The sequence below is a fragment of the Maylandia zebra genome, linkage group LG23 (assembly GCF_041146795.1).
Source record: "Maylandia zebra isolate NMK-2024a linkage group LG23, Mzebra_GT3a, whole genome shotgun sequence".
Lineage (NCBI taxonomy): Eukaryota > Metazoa > Chordata > Actinopteri > Cichliformes > Cichlidae > Maylandia > Maylandia zebra.
The window spans coordinates 34,510,245-34,525,341 of record NC_135188.1 but is presented as its reverse complement, the minus strand read 5'-3'; the positions used below and the strand labels follow the sequence as shown (position 1 = coordinate 34,525,341).

The window sequence follows — 15,097 nt, the reverse complement described above, 5'->3', positions numbered from 1 at the left end:
ATGGCAGTTGGGGATGTAAATGATGTAAAGTCATAAAGCTAAATAGTATCGACTTTTCACATTGAAAGCCAACATGGGGGCAGTCAGTCAGCCAGCTAGATGTAACTTAGCTACATAGCAAGTGCCTACCTGGTTGCTTCATCCAAGTCAACCTTGTTCTTTTACTGATACTTAATATACACACAGCTGGTCTCCTAGCTTTTGGAAAAATACATGAATAATAATCAAAGGCAGACTTGAGTGTGTCCACCGTTTTGGCCAATAAAGGTTTGAACGAACTGCCCGCAAAGACCACTTCACTTAGCAGCCATGGGTGTTATTAATAAATTAATAAGAGCTCCTTTAAGATCAGGCTTCCTACACCATTTCATAAAGGAGCGCAAAGCTTTTGCAGAGCTCACTGAATAAAAACAAGGGCAGAGCACCGTCTGCCCTTCAAACCGTTTAAGATTTTCTAATGACCTGCAGAAGCCCTGAAAACAAGGAAACTGTTTCGCTACTTTGCAATGAGAAAGAGTTGGGAAGAGAAAATTGTGATAAGAGGCCGGTCGTAGTTGACCACTTGGTGGGACACAGTGTGGCTGGTCTCAGAGCTCAGACAAGAGTCAAGCCTCAGAAAGAGACATTCCTTGACCAATTTAGACCATGTGACTAAAGGCTAGACAACCCACACACCCACACACAGACCATATCATTAAAATGGTCTGCCCCATACTGTGTAGATCTCCCTAGTGTTGATTTAACAGGCTCTGGGCTTCAGAGGTGTCCTTGTCAAATAGTGTAATGTATATGCTCACTTTTTCACAGGTGACTGCAACAATCTCAGAGACCCCAGGCACCCAGCTCGCTGGTATTAAACACTCTGTGTGTGTCAGCATTCAAATGCTTTACTTCTCAGGATGAGGATTATTGGATGTCGTAATCTAAAAATAAGTGTAACAGCTTCACAGCCCTCCACACTTCTCAGAGGGCTATGCACGGTGCGTTATTGTGAGGGATTACTGTGGGAGGTAGGTAGTGTGACTGCAGCCAGGCTCACGTGAGGAGCGGCTCAGGCAGCCCGTTTTGATTGGATGGCAGGATGCGCGCATGCTTTATCACAGGGTGAATTAAATCTTGCCAAGAGCTGACTCAAAGGGTGCTGTCTCTACTCTGGCGTGCCTTCATTCATCTCTACTGGTAAAGTAAGGGAGCATTAACAACATATCACGACCATGATACATTTAAGAATGCATCCTCGCTGGGGTTGAATTTAACATTCATTAGAAACCACATCCACCTGACGTTATGACAAAATTTGTCCTCAGTGAATTAATTATTCATTTATAAACATAATGTGTCTCGCTGCAATAATTCCTTCAGGATCTACAAGCAATTTCATTAGTCTGCCTTTTACCGCAATGGACTAATTGTCTTTGCCTTCAACCTGTCTGTCAGCACAGGCTGTACTTTCTCATAACCACAGCCTGTCAGAGCAAATGGGCTTAATCTGTTGCTAGACTTCAAAAAACATAAATAGCATGAGTGAATAACCCCCCCCCGGCAATTGCCAGGGAGGAAATGCCCTCACTCGGTCCATTACTTCACACGAATGACATTTCCACAGGGGAAGTGTGTGTGGAAAAGGAGAAACCTTACCTTGGTGCAGTAGAGCATCCAGACTTCATACAGTCTCTCGTTGGATGCCATGGTGCCAGTGAGGGGCACCCTCGGGCTGCGGTGTCCACAGAGGTCACTTCCCTGGTTGCTTCATGGTTCCCCGTCATGAGCTAAACGGCTTCATTGCTCATGACTTACCAACTCTGACAAAGGTGTGATAGTCCTTTTAAAGAGTGGGGAAAGCTGTGCAACGTGTTGAGGCAACAGCCTGATAGAGGGAGACTTTTAAAAAATATATTCCATGGCAAAGGAGAAATGTGAAGCCCCCGGAGTGCAATAGCTGGAATTTCTGGAGCAGCTGGGCCTCGACTCCCACTTTTTTTCCCCTCCCGGTTCTTCTTCTTGGAGGTATTCCCAGCAGCGTTTGCGCTATGAAGGATAACAACACAGACAATTGCATATGATGGAGGCGGATGTTTGGTCACTGTAAGCCAAATGGCAAGGCTATCGACCGCAAGCAACAAAATACTTTCAGTAACGTTACTCCCTGTGTACTTTGAGCAGCCCAGCTGGCTCCGAGCTCAGATGTACTGTGGCGGTCAACTACGCGACAAAACACATACATATACACATGCCTATTTTCTACTGTGTGCTCTTCTGATAAGCTGAATAACTAGCGTATTCCGTACAGTCTCTTCGGCCACCCTGGGCAAACACTGCTGTGTAGTTAACCTTACCTGACCAAGCTCGCTATAAGCTAGCTGTCTGTCAAAAAAAAAGAAGCCTTTTTCTATTTTTTAAGCCACCATTTCTCCTCCTCCTCATGTGACACAAACGCTTCATCCGCCAATGCCTGCCCGGCTACAGAGGGTTCACATGAAAGTAATAAACCGATAAAAACACCAGAAATAAAAATAGACCTATCGATAACTTGCAGACCGCTCACCTGTGCAAAGAAAAGACCAACTGTCACTGACACCGTTTCCAGGGTAGTTGGTTTTACGTCCAGCGTCCGACAACAAGGACGCACAGCGACTTCCTGTGGACTAACGCTTTGACTTATTTCAAAAATAAGAGTCGACTGATTTCTATAAAATAAACATATTTTATTTAGCTCCAAAATTTGGAAAACACCGGTGTTACAGCTGCCAAAACTGTAAACACCTTCATAATCAAAATGTCATAAATAAAGTAGAATACTTTAATGAAACTAAAATAATTACACATAAAAAGCTAAATATAACACTATAAGGAGCTTATTAAGTTTATATGATGTTTATTTCAAGGGAGCCACAATTTTACTCTCCCTAAATGGAGGGTTGTGGTCTATCTTGCTGTCATAGTAGGCATATAGTACCATTTAGGAAAGTGTAATGGTTCGAAATAACAACATGTTCCTATAGTTATAAGAACTAAAGACATGCCTAATATGTAGTCCAAAGCAAAAGCAAGTGTAAAAAGGAATATTGTAATATTGTACTTTTATTAAACTAGACTTTACTTCTCAGTACTTCATATACTGTGTACAGTATAACAAGCGTAAAAGGGGATTTTAATTTGGTGGGGGAACCGGATAAACAAGAGACTGCAGCGTCTAGCACGAAAATACAAAAACGAGCCACTCGAAGGCGTTCATGAAGGCAAGGGTGTGTTTTTTTTACTTATCGTTTAAAAATGAAGCTGTTAAACAGTGACGAAATATGCTTCTGATGTATATGACACTATTCAGAGTATTTGCGACAGTTTTCACTCACTTACGTTGTCGATGTGGACCTACGTGGTTGCTAGGGGTTGGGTTCCGGTCTGTTTGTTTTGATATTCTATTGCCGCCCAGTGGAGCAGAGAAAAACTACAATTTTCAGACCTCTAGAAATGGTCATATGCAGAAAGAATTAATATTGCCGCTACTACTACTACTACTACTACTACTACTAATAATAATAATAATAATAGTAATAGTAGTAATAGCAATAATAATTGATGTTCCTTCTGTCACTTAAATGCGTCGTGGGGGGTTAATGAGTGAAATAAGTATTGGCTACCCAAGCAAAAATGAGTTATTATTGGAGGAGAAATCCTTGTTAGCAAGCACAACTCTAAGACGTTTCTTGTAGTTGGTCGCCATGTTTGGACACATCTCATGAGGGATTTTGGCCCACTCCTCTTTCCAGAAACTCTCTAAATCCTTTAGGTTTCCTGGCTGTCATAAACTTAAAGCTTTGGCTCTCTCCACAGAAAATTCTGCATGACTGAGGTCAGGCCTGAGGCCACTCCATGACCCTAATGTGCTTCTTTAGCCACTCCTTTGTGGCCTTGGAGGTATGTTTTAGGTCATTGTCATGCTGGCTGAGGGAAGGAGGTATTCATCCAAGATTAAAGAGTACATGGCTCCGTCCATTTTTCCCTCAATGGATTGAAGCTGTACTGTACCCTTAGAAGAAAAACAGCCACAAAGCATAATATTTCCATTTCCGTGCTTGACTGTGGGAATGGTGTTTCTTGAATCATAGTCACCATTTTGCTTCCTCCAAGCATTTTGGTTTTGTCTGACCACTGATCATCTTCCCACCAAGCTTCTTGCTGATGGTCTTGTAGCCCATTCCAGCCTTGTGGAGAACTACAATCTCGGCCTTGACATCCTTTGACAGCCCTTTGTGCTTGCCCGTGGTGGTGGAGAGGTTGGAATGGAAAAATGGATCCTGTGGACAGATTTGCTTAATACAGTGGTTCCCAAACTTTTTTTGCTAGGCCCCCCTTTGTTTTACAATAAAAATGTTCGCGCCCCCCCCTCCCGCGCGCGCGCGCGCGCGCGCACACGCACAAACACATCCTCCAACCACACACACCCATATTTTGCTCCATTGCGGTTTATTTCACAACTTAAACATTTAGCAAACAATTAAGCAAATACAAGTAATCTGCAATAAATTACAGGTAGTAAGAAAGTAAACTACTAACTCTTTTACGCTACGTCCACACCTACACGGGTATTTTTGAAAACGCAGCTGTTTCGTCCACACGTAAACGGCGTTTCCAATCACCGAAAACGGAGATTTTTTTTTAAAACTCCACGTGGACGAGGAATACAGAGTTGGTCACCAAAGGTATGTGCCTTTTTTCACGTCACGCTGTGCGCCACGTTATTGTTTACATGAGATGAATTGCAGAATGGCAGATAGAGACAAAATACTGTTACTGTTAATCTGACTATCTGCAGGTTTTACACACTTACATATACACACGCAGTTACTGTCCCTCCATTTAGAAAGGCAGAGGCGTCACGGTGTAATTATTTTAAGCGTAGTTGTTTTTTTCCTGTGTAATAATAGTCAACATTGCTATAATACATTTTTCAAAAAATGCCTCTCTGTGCAAGATGGGTTTAAAAACAAACAACTGTGGGATAATGTTTGTCCCTGATTTGAAGCGAGGGAACAAATCGTGGCAGGATCAGCCTGATATGTCAGGAGTAGTTAGTCATTACAACAAGTGTTTGTGAACTAAAAATCAAGAATGTGGGATACTGTTTGTCCGTGATTTGAACAGCCCAGTGCTTCTCCCGATGAAGGGAAAACCAATTCTGCAGGGGAGACCTACCTTGGCACTTGTGTGCAGGTGAAGCCAAAGGGAAGATATGCTTCACCATATTTTCTAGTCTTTGGCTTAGAATGAAGTTGGTTTGGAAACATATTCAGCCATGCTTCATCTCCTGCTTTGCGTTTGCTTCTTACTTCTGTAGCAGGGGGGATACTCCCACTAGGTTTATATCTGGGACTCTCCACCATTTGACCTTAGAACTGAAGAAGCTTCTCGGATGAGAGGTGAAACGTCTTCAAGTAACTTAAAGAAGTCCAGACGCTTTTCTTTGCAAGCTCCTTTGACTACGATGACCTGGATGACTGAGAACCTTCACAGACTTCTGTAGCTTGTGCATTGCTGGGAGTCTCTTCCTGTTAAAAGGGAGTCCTTTCTCCTCACACTTGCCAAGCGTCCCTCCAAGATGATCAGCAGAACATCTATGAGACCTGTTGGAGTTCCCTCTAGTACCTACCTAACTTTGAGAGAGCATTGCATATAATAACAGACCACTTTGCTACTCAATTTTCTTGAAGTTTGAAAAATAACCATCTAAATTTATTTGTTAGTATTAAATATGTCTCTCACAACGTAATGCAGCGTACTCACATTCAGAGTGTCGCATTCACCATACATTCATACAGTGCTTTATTCTATGACTTAAAGCACTTTATCTACCTAACATACACATAACATATTTTATAATCACCACTTAACCTAAGATGCATGTCTTTGGACTGTGGAAAGAAGCTGGAGTACTAAAAGAAAGCCATGCAGGCACAGGGAGAACATGCAGACTCCACACAGAAAGGCCGCAGCTGGTAGGTTTGACCCACCTGGGACCTTGTTGCTGTGAGGCAACAGTGCCAACCATCACACCACCAAAAGACAAAAACTGCAAAAAGATTTATGACCACAAGTTGGCAAAACATTCGGTATCATTTTATAACACATGTATATATAAGGCTCATACAGCTACCATATTTGATATGTACTGTAAGTCACAGTTTTCATACACAGTACACTTAATCACAGTTACAGAGAGATCACTGTATTCTAAATGCACGGTTCAGTAAAACAGAAAGGCATTATTGGAGAAGTGGTCATAGAGCACAGTAGAAATCTTCTTTCCATGATTGGGACAGGAAACTTTGTTTTTCTATTTCTACCTGTGGTTTCTAACTACTACATGGAACACTAGATATATTCTATTGCTCATGTATTCTATTGTTCATAGCACAGTCCCCCCCCCCTTCCCCTCCCGATTTATGACAGGTTTTAAGGATACTATACAGGAACTCTATGTGCATATATGTTCAAGCCTACAGCAGGAATGTATTTACACAGCTGATTGTGGATGTGTTGTTTTGTTGTTCTGCTCTTTAAACAATGTAACCTGTGGTAAAACCAAAGAGTTTAATTTTTGAATATAAAAAAATAAGTATATGTCAACAATATATATATATATATATATATATATATAGGGAATAACCAAGGCCTCAATTTAAGAACTTTTCTTAAAATTTGGTGTCAACAAAACATTTAATAAAGAGTTGCCATGAAACAAACTAGCTCGCTGCAGGCAAGCTAACTGGTATGCAGACTAATCTTTTTTTGGCTGTACAGTATTTTTTACGCTTTGGCAAAACAACCGTTAAAAGCTTGCCGGATTAGATATCAGCAGTTTCTGTTTGCATGAGTATAAAGGCAACTTCTACTGCCTTACTTTGTCACTGACGAAAACTTGAACATTTCTAACACAGATGAATATATATGCACATATGTTTAAATCTCACGTAGTGTACCTTTCACTATTCACAGTCTAAAAACACAGTGCCTTAAAGTGGACCTATTTTGTTTTTTTCTATTCTTGGATTTGTATCATGTTAAAGTAATACCGTCATCCCAGGTTGTGAACACAGAGGAGTTAACGAAGGGCAGCCAGTCAGAACAAAATAGGCTTAAGTAGAATGGAAATGGTCAATTGTAGACACAACATGAACAGAGGAGTAGCACAAAAGCCCAGGATGAGACAAATAAGGGAGACTTTGAACTGTGAATCATGCAGTGGAACTCTATGGAGCTGTAAAAGAGCATAATAGGTCCACTTTAAAGAAAATTCAACACAAACATGATATCTTACAAAAAGTGGTTACTATTAAGAAATAACTTCTTGGTTGTACCAGAGTCACCCACCTGAAAGAAAAAATGCAAACATGGATATAACATTTTAAAAACAACAAAATGCTCACAAACATATGCACAACTGTTAACAGGGGGGGCTTTTATCTCAGAGGAAGTGCGTGATTATTAGCAAGCAACTTGTTTTTTTCTTATTCCTTTCGCTCGCTGACGGCCCATTATTATCGTTACTATAAAATCAGAGCAGCTTCTTTGTTCCAGCACTTTCACAATTGCCTCACCACTCTGTGACCCAAAAAGTCGCCTTCAAAAAGCATAAAAAAAAGCTACAAAAACAATTTAAAAAGGCTCAGAGAGTTGGGTTAATAATAAAAATTAAAAGCACAGTAGAATTTGGCCTCATTGCTTTTCTTTGATTGTCTTGTGTTTGGCTTGCTAGTCAATGGAAGTGTAGATGCTGCAGTTAGGAGAAATCCCAAACGGCCTCAGTGGAGTCGGCGGTGGCTGACGCTGGAGTGTGACAGGAAGGGGTGGGGGGGCTGGATACTGGAGGGTCCTCAGGACTGGCGAGGGGCACTGCTGGGTACATGAGACTGAGGAAGGAGTCACTGGTGTGCCTCTTCACCTGTAACAGAACAGAAAGTCCCTGCTCAAACATAAAGTTTTCAAAATAAAAGCCTACTCTTTTAAATTTATTGCCTTTGTTCTGTTTTTGGAGTTTTGCCTTCAAAGAAGACGTCCGACTGAAGGAACCCACCTGCTTGAAGAAGGCGTGGGTCAGCAGCTCAGATGCTGATGGCCTTTGGAAGACAAACAGAACCAACACCAGCATTAAAGTCTGTGTGTCTGTGCTGTAGGTGAATGTGGTTGTATTTCTTTTTAATTCCATCTGACTGCTGATTCACTGAAATCACCTGCGCTCAGGCTGCTGCTGCAGACACAGCTGGACCAGGTTGTGGAGGGTGGCAGAGTGGTTTTTGGGTCCGGGGCTTTGAGGTCGGTCCGTGGGAGGAGCAGTGGTGCTGTGCGTCAGGCTCCCCGTGGCCACACTCTCCCCAATGCCGGAGTCCACCCCAGAGCGCGACACCTTCAAACCCCCCAGCTCTCCAAGCGGGAAGGGAGCCACGTCCAGCAGGCAGCAGTGGGAACCGCGCAGCTTCTGAAGCAGCATCTGAGTGGCAAGATTCACACACTGACACAAACTATAGACAACGATGTGTAGCTACACATTCTTCTAGAGCAGTTTGGGTATAGCTGATTACCTGAGTGGGTGGCATGTCCTGGAAAGGCACCCTGCCGCTGACTAGCTCACAGGCCACAATGCCCAAACTGTAGATGTCTGACTTGACTCCATAACCGTGCAGGTCCTACTGAGGACAACACCAAAGAGGAGACGTATAACAGGCTAAATTTTAGTTAAAAAAACAAACAAAACAAAAGCGAAAGAAAAAACAAACAAACATAATTTTTGATGATGTTTTTGATCCAGTATTTGGTCCTCTAAATACTGTCATCTAGCACAGAACCTTCAACCATCCTACTGATCAGCCAATAGAACAAAACTCGGCTTAAATGGAGATGGAATTAAAAAAAAGAGCATGTGTGTAGGGTGAGGAGCCCTCTTACACACACATACACGTTTGTTTGGCTATTGTTGTGGGGACTTTATATGTAGCCACTTTGACTTTGACCACTGGACTATCTTGGTGTTTAGAAAACAAGCGAGGAACTCACTGATGAAGTGGCATGCTCACCTGTCCTAGGGAACATCTGCAAATTTTAGCTAATAAAACATATGTTTACAGTCTTCCCAAAGTGCTGCACTAGTAAGATCTGATATCCTTGTGTTGGTGTTGTTTCTGCATCATCATTGGTCATTTTAACTGACCAATCATGTTGTCTGACTATTCAGTTAGGATTAGCCAAGAAGTTAGCTAATGCTATTAAAAACCCAACCGCTCGTGGCAGATGGCCCCGCCCCTCCCTGAGCCTGGTTCTGCTGGAGGTTTCTTCCTGTTAAAAGTTTTTCCTTCCCACTGTCGCCAAAGTGCTTGCTCATAGGGGGTCATATGATCGGTTTTTCTCTCTATGTATTATTGTAGGGTCTACCTTACAATATAAAGCGCCCTGAGGTGACTGTTGTTGTAAGTTGGCACTGTATAAATAAAACTGAACTGAATTGAAAAGCCATCATTAGCAAACCTACATGAATAACCTAAATTTGGCTAACAGGAACCTAACTTGATAATATTTGTATCATATTGTATAAACTAATAAAGAAAACACCAGAAATCATTTGTTCCAGAAGAGAATTTTCTATAAACAAAGGCTCCATACAATCGTATTGGTCAGATGCAACGTTTAACAACACCAACATAGAGACATGAGATAGTCTCACTGACTATTGAATTATTTTAAAGTATGAATCATGCAAGGTATGGCAGAGCAAAAATCTGGGGAGCTGGGGATGTGCAGAATTCACTTTGAAGGGGAAGCATGACACCGACCTGTCGCAGTAGTTCAGGGCTGAGCCAGGGCAGCAGTGCCGGGCTGTGGTGGGGCATGTCGAACACGGTCCTCATCCTCTTGCCCTCACGCATCATACTGTAAACACTGTGGAGCCCTGAGAGGTAAACACGCCCCTCCCCTGACAGCAAGATATGACTGGCCTTCACCCCTCTGAGAGGACAGATACAGGTGTAAAAAATACACATTACAAAAGATACAAATACTCTTCCCCTTCTAACACATATGTTGTCTTATAGTTTAGCTTTATAGTGTCTTGTACATTCCACTGACCGGTGAATGTAGCCCATCCGGTGCAGGTATTCCAATGCTTTGAGCACACCGTACAGCAGGTACGCTATCAAGGATTCACTCATTCCATCTGGGAAATATGTCCTCAGTAAAGTATCTGCAGAACCTGCACAGCAAAGCAGAGGGAAGAGACCAGTCGAACAGCTAATTATGGAGCTAGTGCTAGAATTATAAAAATCACAGCACAGGAAAAATAAAAAAAGCCATGAAAGCTTCTACATTAGGATAAAAAGCTGTGGATGTGTGGTTGTGGCTGACCGTAGGCCATGAGCGGTGTCAGGACCCACAGCTGGCAGCAGGAGCTGAAAACCAGGCGAGAAGTCAGCAGGTTGGGGTGACGGAAGAGACGGGACAGCAGTACCTCATTCTGGGATTTAATATAGAAATATCCAGTGGATAAAGACACGTGTACAACCGCGTATATCTCAAATACATGACAGCATGTAGGGCTGCAATCACCATGAGCTGCAGAAGCTCCTCCTCGGTGCACTCGTCCAGGTTGGTCTGTTTGACGGCCACCAGCTGGCCAGTAGGGATGTGGCGAGCCATGTTCACCTGGCTCAGATTATTGAAGCCCCGTCCTGTGACACGGTGAGTTGGCATGAAGTGAATTGCACTGCAATTTTTTTAAAGATCTTTAACTCATTTTTATGCTTGGATGTGTGTCCTTACCCAGCTCTGACAGTAGCTGGTAGTGGGCCGGCTCGGCCGACAACCCTGTGATGTCATCGCCACCCGCTGGGCCCTGCAGAGTGTACTCAGAACCGTCACAGCTCTGCAGAGACGTACACACAAACAAGGCCAGCAGAACAGAAAACAAACATGATTCAGGAGAGAGCATACACAGATTAAAATGTACAGGAAATCATCTGCGACCTTCATCAGTCCTGACTGTCTTCATATTTGGCTCCTCACTCTCAACACTATATGCTGTTTCTGTCATAACTCGTGCAAAGTCTAAGGTTTTTTTTGGCAAATGGCTTTTCAAATAGTGCAGAGGTGCCACTATGTATTTAAGAGGTTAAGAAAAGTCATGCAATACACAAATTCCCCAAATAAATCATTAGTGTTTATAAGCACAAATGTGTATATGTTGCTAACAAAATTAGTTTGTTGAAGATTTTATAAACTTGCGAGTCTTATTAACCTTACGGACATGTAATCGACACAGACTGTATCCTGTTCTCTGGTGCTTATGAAGCAGTGTTGGTGCTGAAATGTGGAACAAGCCTGATGGAAAGACTAAAAAGCTTTTTGACCGAACCATTTTATCCTGAAGAGTCTGACTTTGAGTGTCTCTTCATATCTAAGGTATTTAAATCACTGTGATAGTCCATCAATATACAAAAAACAGCAGACTAAAATACTAAAGAGAGGAATCCCTGGAAGTATGTCTGTTCTGTTTCAGATGACATCAGAGTTTAAGCACTGAATAAAATCTACCTTTGTTGATACTAGCATGCCTAAACAGCTATGCGAGAGAAGATAAATAAGGCCCGAGGGTGTAAAGTCTCTGAATAACAACAGAAGTGTATGAGGTCAGCAGGGACGGAACAATGGTTTATCCTGGAACACCACAGCTAAAGACATCAAGTACATGTTGTGTAGTAAAAAATGCAACAATTGCTTTGAAAAAATAGAGCAAATCAAAGTCAGTCTTCACAATTTACAACATTCATTACTTTGTAATATTTGAAAGCATCTCTTCTGCAAAAAAGAATCATCATTATTCTGTTATTTTCACTTTTTCCTAATTATTTCATTTAAATGTAAATTAAATGCAACGATTGCCTGATTCAAGCAATCCCATCTTTGCATACAACTAAATATCTGTAAGGTTTTAAAAGGAATGCAGTCGAGCCCAGAGCAGAAGGAAACATTCATTTACATATTTGACGAGTCTCAAATATGTTTACCGTGAACACACCACCGATGTGTTCACTGAACATTTTCCCACTAATTTCTGTACTGACTGCACTGAAATTGTTCCAGTTGTGTTCACAAACTGGAAGCAAGCAGCTAATGTAAAATAATACCAATGGGCAGGATTTCCTCCTGTCCTCCTCCATTTGTTGAGCCACCAGCTGCCACTTAACCCTACAATCTTCTCCAGCTACAACCTCAAAGGAGATGAAGTGTCACAGTGACATTGGGTTTCTATTTTGCTCCACACTGTGTGAGGTGGCTGCCAGCAGGTGGCGCTGTAACACAGAGAGGAACAAAGGGGAGGGAGTGAGGGGAGGATGCTTGGGAGTATTAGTGATGTAGAGGCTTTCTGGGGATGTCTGTTTCACAGAGACACTTGTGTATGTCTTGGACGGATTTCAGGGATACACACTCCACCCCAGGATTTACTCTGCATCAGCAAGAGGAAGTGATATCACACATTAGCTGTACATTCATAATTATTATTAAGTTGCTAATAATGTATATATTAAATATAAAGTACTCAATATAGAAGAAAGCATCTAGACTGGAAAATTTTAATGTTTTTGGTGAAGGGGTGGGGGAAGGAGCTTTGGAGTAAAGTCTGATGATGTCATAGTAACGCCCCAAAACCTGAGGGTATAATATAGCAGAGCATTCAAAATGTAAGAAAAAAAAAGTTGCATCATGGGAATCGTAGGATGCTAATTTATTGGAGCCTCAGGTATTATTATTAGAATTAAAGGGAACCTATTAAGCTACATATTGATTCACCAATGAATGACCACATTAAATACGGTCTAATGAAGTTTCTAATAATGTGGTGAGTGCATGCACACTTATCAGTGTATTTTTGGCCGTCTAGGAGGCACAAATCTTCAGACTGCTGTAAATGCTGAATAAAAATTTAAGTCAATCATATGTAAATTTAGGCTGTTATAATTGGCATAATTACTAGCTTGGTATACAAATATTTGAAGTGTTGTATAATGTGGTGTAGGGACTTGTACTGCACACTTGTACCGTTCTGCAGGTCTAGTCAGTCTAAACATATTAATGTAGTCCTAAAGCAACCTGTTTTTATATATATATATATATATATATATATATATATATATATATATATATATATATATATATATATATATATATATATATGTTCTACAACGATAATTACATTGAGACCTAATTTTTCTAATCTAATCTTTCATTTTAATTTCAAACTTCAAAGAGAAAAAAATGATAGGTCATACTAATAGGTCATCTTTAAAATGATTTCATTCTCTTTTAAAACTGTCTTTAACAAGACTGAGTAAGTAATAAGCAGCTCCAGACAGGTGACAAATGATAATACGATGAAAGAGCATCAGTGTGACGCCTGTCTCCATGCTGACAGAGTCTTGGCTACTGACCAGGAACTGGTGGCTGATGTCCTCATAGCGCTCCTCTATGTCCATGGGCTGGACCTGAGCGTGGGAGATGCAGGAACAGTCCTAGTGAAGGAGGGGGAGGAGGAGCACATGTGAGACATGCTCTAAAGGAAGAGGAGGAGGAGGAGGGGGGTGGAAAGTGTAGGGTGATGTGCTGCCAGGCAGCACGGGGGATTGGATAGGGTCAGAGTGAAATGAGGCAGAGAAGCAAGCACAGGGGAAGTAGAGGCCATGGAGGCACTCTCACCGGGGCTTTTATCGTAAATGGTGAATGGAGAAAGAGAGTTAGAGTGATGGTAACAGGCAGCAAAGAGGCAGCTTATGTGTCCCAAAAGAGTGAGAGAAGAGCTGCATACATAATCAGATGCACCATTTAGATGTGAGGGATGTGCACATGTAGCCAGTATTAATATCTAACCTTCTCAGATTTACATGTATAATAACAGGCTGACTGCTCGTGTTACTCACAAACTAACAAAAAACTGATTTGAAATCGGCTGATGCCAAATGCATTTCTGAATGTCTATACATTAGACTGATTGAACTCAGAATGTCCCAGCACCGGCTTGAGACAACTGATTCGTGACTATACAAGTAACAAGGTACCCATTCAGCTACACCAGAGGGCATCAACCAAGCAAAACCACATGCGGAGCGATATTCTTACCAAGAAAGACATGGAGTCCTTTTGGCGATGGCAAAACCACAGACTCGGGCATTCATCCGCTCGCAGGCTGCAGGAGACCGATCGCGATGGAGAGAGAGCAGCAATGTAATGTGAGACACACCGAGAATCTCCCCCCCACCACCCCACACCTCCACTAGACTAGAAAGCAGCCAGCAGCAGCATTACATCCAGCCTCGGCCATTCATCCATCCAGGCTGCAGCTTACCTGGCTGCATCAGCTGATGGAAATGGAAAGAGTGTCCCCGTTCAGGAGAGTCGCTGTTTTAGCTTTGGGGAAAACTGAGGGCTGGGGGTGATCCTGGAAAACAGAGTGCTCTGTTATTAACGTCTTTGTTTATAGTTCTTTCTTTCTTTCTTTTTTAAAGGTCGTCCTCATGTCATATTTCGCAATCAAACTCATCCCCACTTCAAGGTTACATTCACTGCAGCCATTTCAGTAAAAGCAGTGGATGATTATTATTCTATTGTCGTCCATTAATTAATATGCATGTTAAGCTAACTGTCACATTTTAGCTAGATAATTAGTTGTTGCACGGATTAAATATTAAATTATTAAATATCAGGACATTTATGGGAGCTTTTGTTTTGGTAGCGAAGAACATTCATACAATATATATATTTGGCTGGTTGAGCATTAAAGTAAAACCTGGCAGTTATATGAGAAAAGAAACGGAGCAGCTTACCTTCACCCCACAGCAGCTCCGCGCTTTCACATAAACAAAGCAAAAACACCAAGGACACCCCGCTATGCTGAAAGACTTAGCGTTTACAGCTCACACCGCTCCTTCATTTTGTATAACTTTATGGGAAAAGTAACGAGTTTTACTGTCAATGACAAACCGCAAAATAAGCCACAGCGAAAATGTTTTGAGAGGACTTTTAATTTGACACAGACTGCTGACGCTGAATAAAGACGTCA

The 15,097-nt window shown here is 41.8% G+C and overlaps 2 protein-coding genes across 5 annotated transcripts in view; both read right to left on the bottom strand.

Moving 5' to 3' along the window:
* nbeal1 (neurobeachin-like 1) overlaps positions 1 to 2,619 on the bottom strand; it is a 61,713-nt gene extending 59,094 nt beyond the window's left edge. For both annotated transcript variants that reach the window (XM_012919476.3, XM_012919477.3), the window contains exons 1-2: positions 2,546 to 2,619; positions 1,639 to 2,028 (exon numbers count right to left, since the gene is read on the bottom strand). In XM_012919476.3, the coding sequence (XP_012774930.2) occupies positions 1,639 to 1,689 (51 nt within the window). In that variant the 5' untranslated portion in view covers positions 1,690 to 2,028; positions 2,546 to 2,619. The remainder of the gene's footprint in view (positions 1 to 1,638; positions 2,029 to 2,545) is intronic.
* A 4,022-nt stretch (positions 2,620 to 6,641) lies between these two features.
* Positions 6,642 to 15,070, bottom strand: stradb (STE20 related adaptor beta). Of its 3 annotated transcripts, XM_004552543.3 has the most exons (13): positions 14,862 to 15,070; positions 14,384 to 14,476; positions 14,158 to 14,224; positions 13,473 to 13,553; positions 10,807 to 10,909; positions 10,594 to 10,715; positions 10,393 to 10,501; positions 10,117 to 10,240; positions 9,825 to 9,996; positions 8,580 to 8,684; positions 8,232 to 8,488; positions 8,075 to 8,117; positions 6,642 to 7,942 (listed from the first exon to the last, which is right to left on the bottom strand). In XM_004552543.3, the coding sequence occupies exons 3-13, from the start codon at positions 14,167 to 14,169 to the stop codon at positions 7,781 to 7,783; spliced, it is 1,290 nt and encodes a 429-aa protein (XP_004552600.3). In that variant the 5' UTR covers positions 14,170 to 14,224; positions 14,384 to 14,476; positions 14,862 to 15,070; the 3' UTR covers positions 6,642 to 7,780. The 3 variants fall into 3 exon arrangements, with proteins under 3 accessions (XP_004552600.3, XP_076736526.1, XP_076736525.1); XM_076880411.1 differs by lacking the exon at positions 13,473 to 13,553; XM_076880410.1 differs by lacking the exons at positions 14,384 to 14,476; positions 14,862 to 15,070 and having other exon boundaries at positions 14,158 to 14,369.
* Positions 15,071 to 15,097: the final 27 nt, after the last annotated feature.

Bases quoted from the DNA above. Each gene is read 5' to 3' on its own strand.
- stradb (XM_004552543.3), bottom strand. The intron at 10,910-13,472 runs GTCAGTAGCCAA...ACGTCTCTGCAG, and splicing joins ACATCAGCCACCAGTTCCTG to AGCTGTGACGGTTCTGAGTA. The intron at 8,489-8,579 runs GTAATCAGCTAT...CTTGCCACTCAG, and splicing joins AGGACATGCCACCCACTCAG to ATGCTGCTTCAGAAGCTGCG.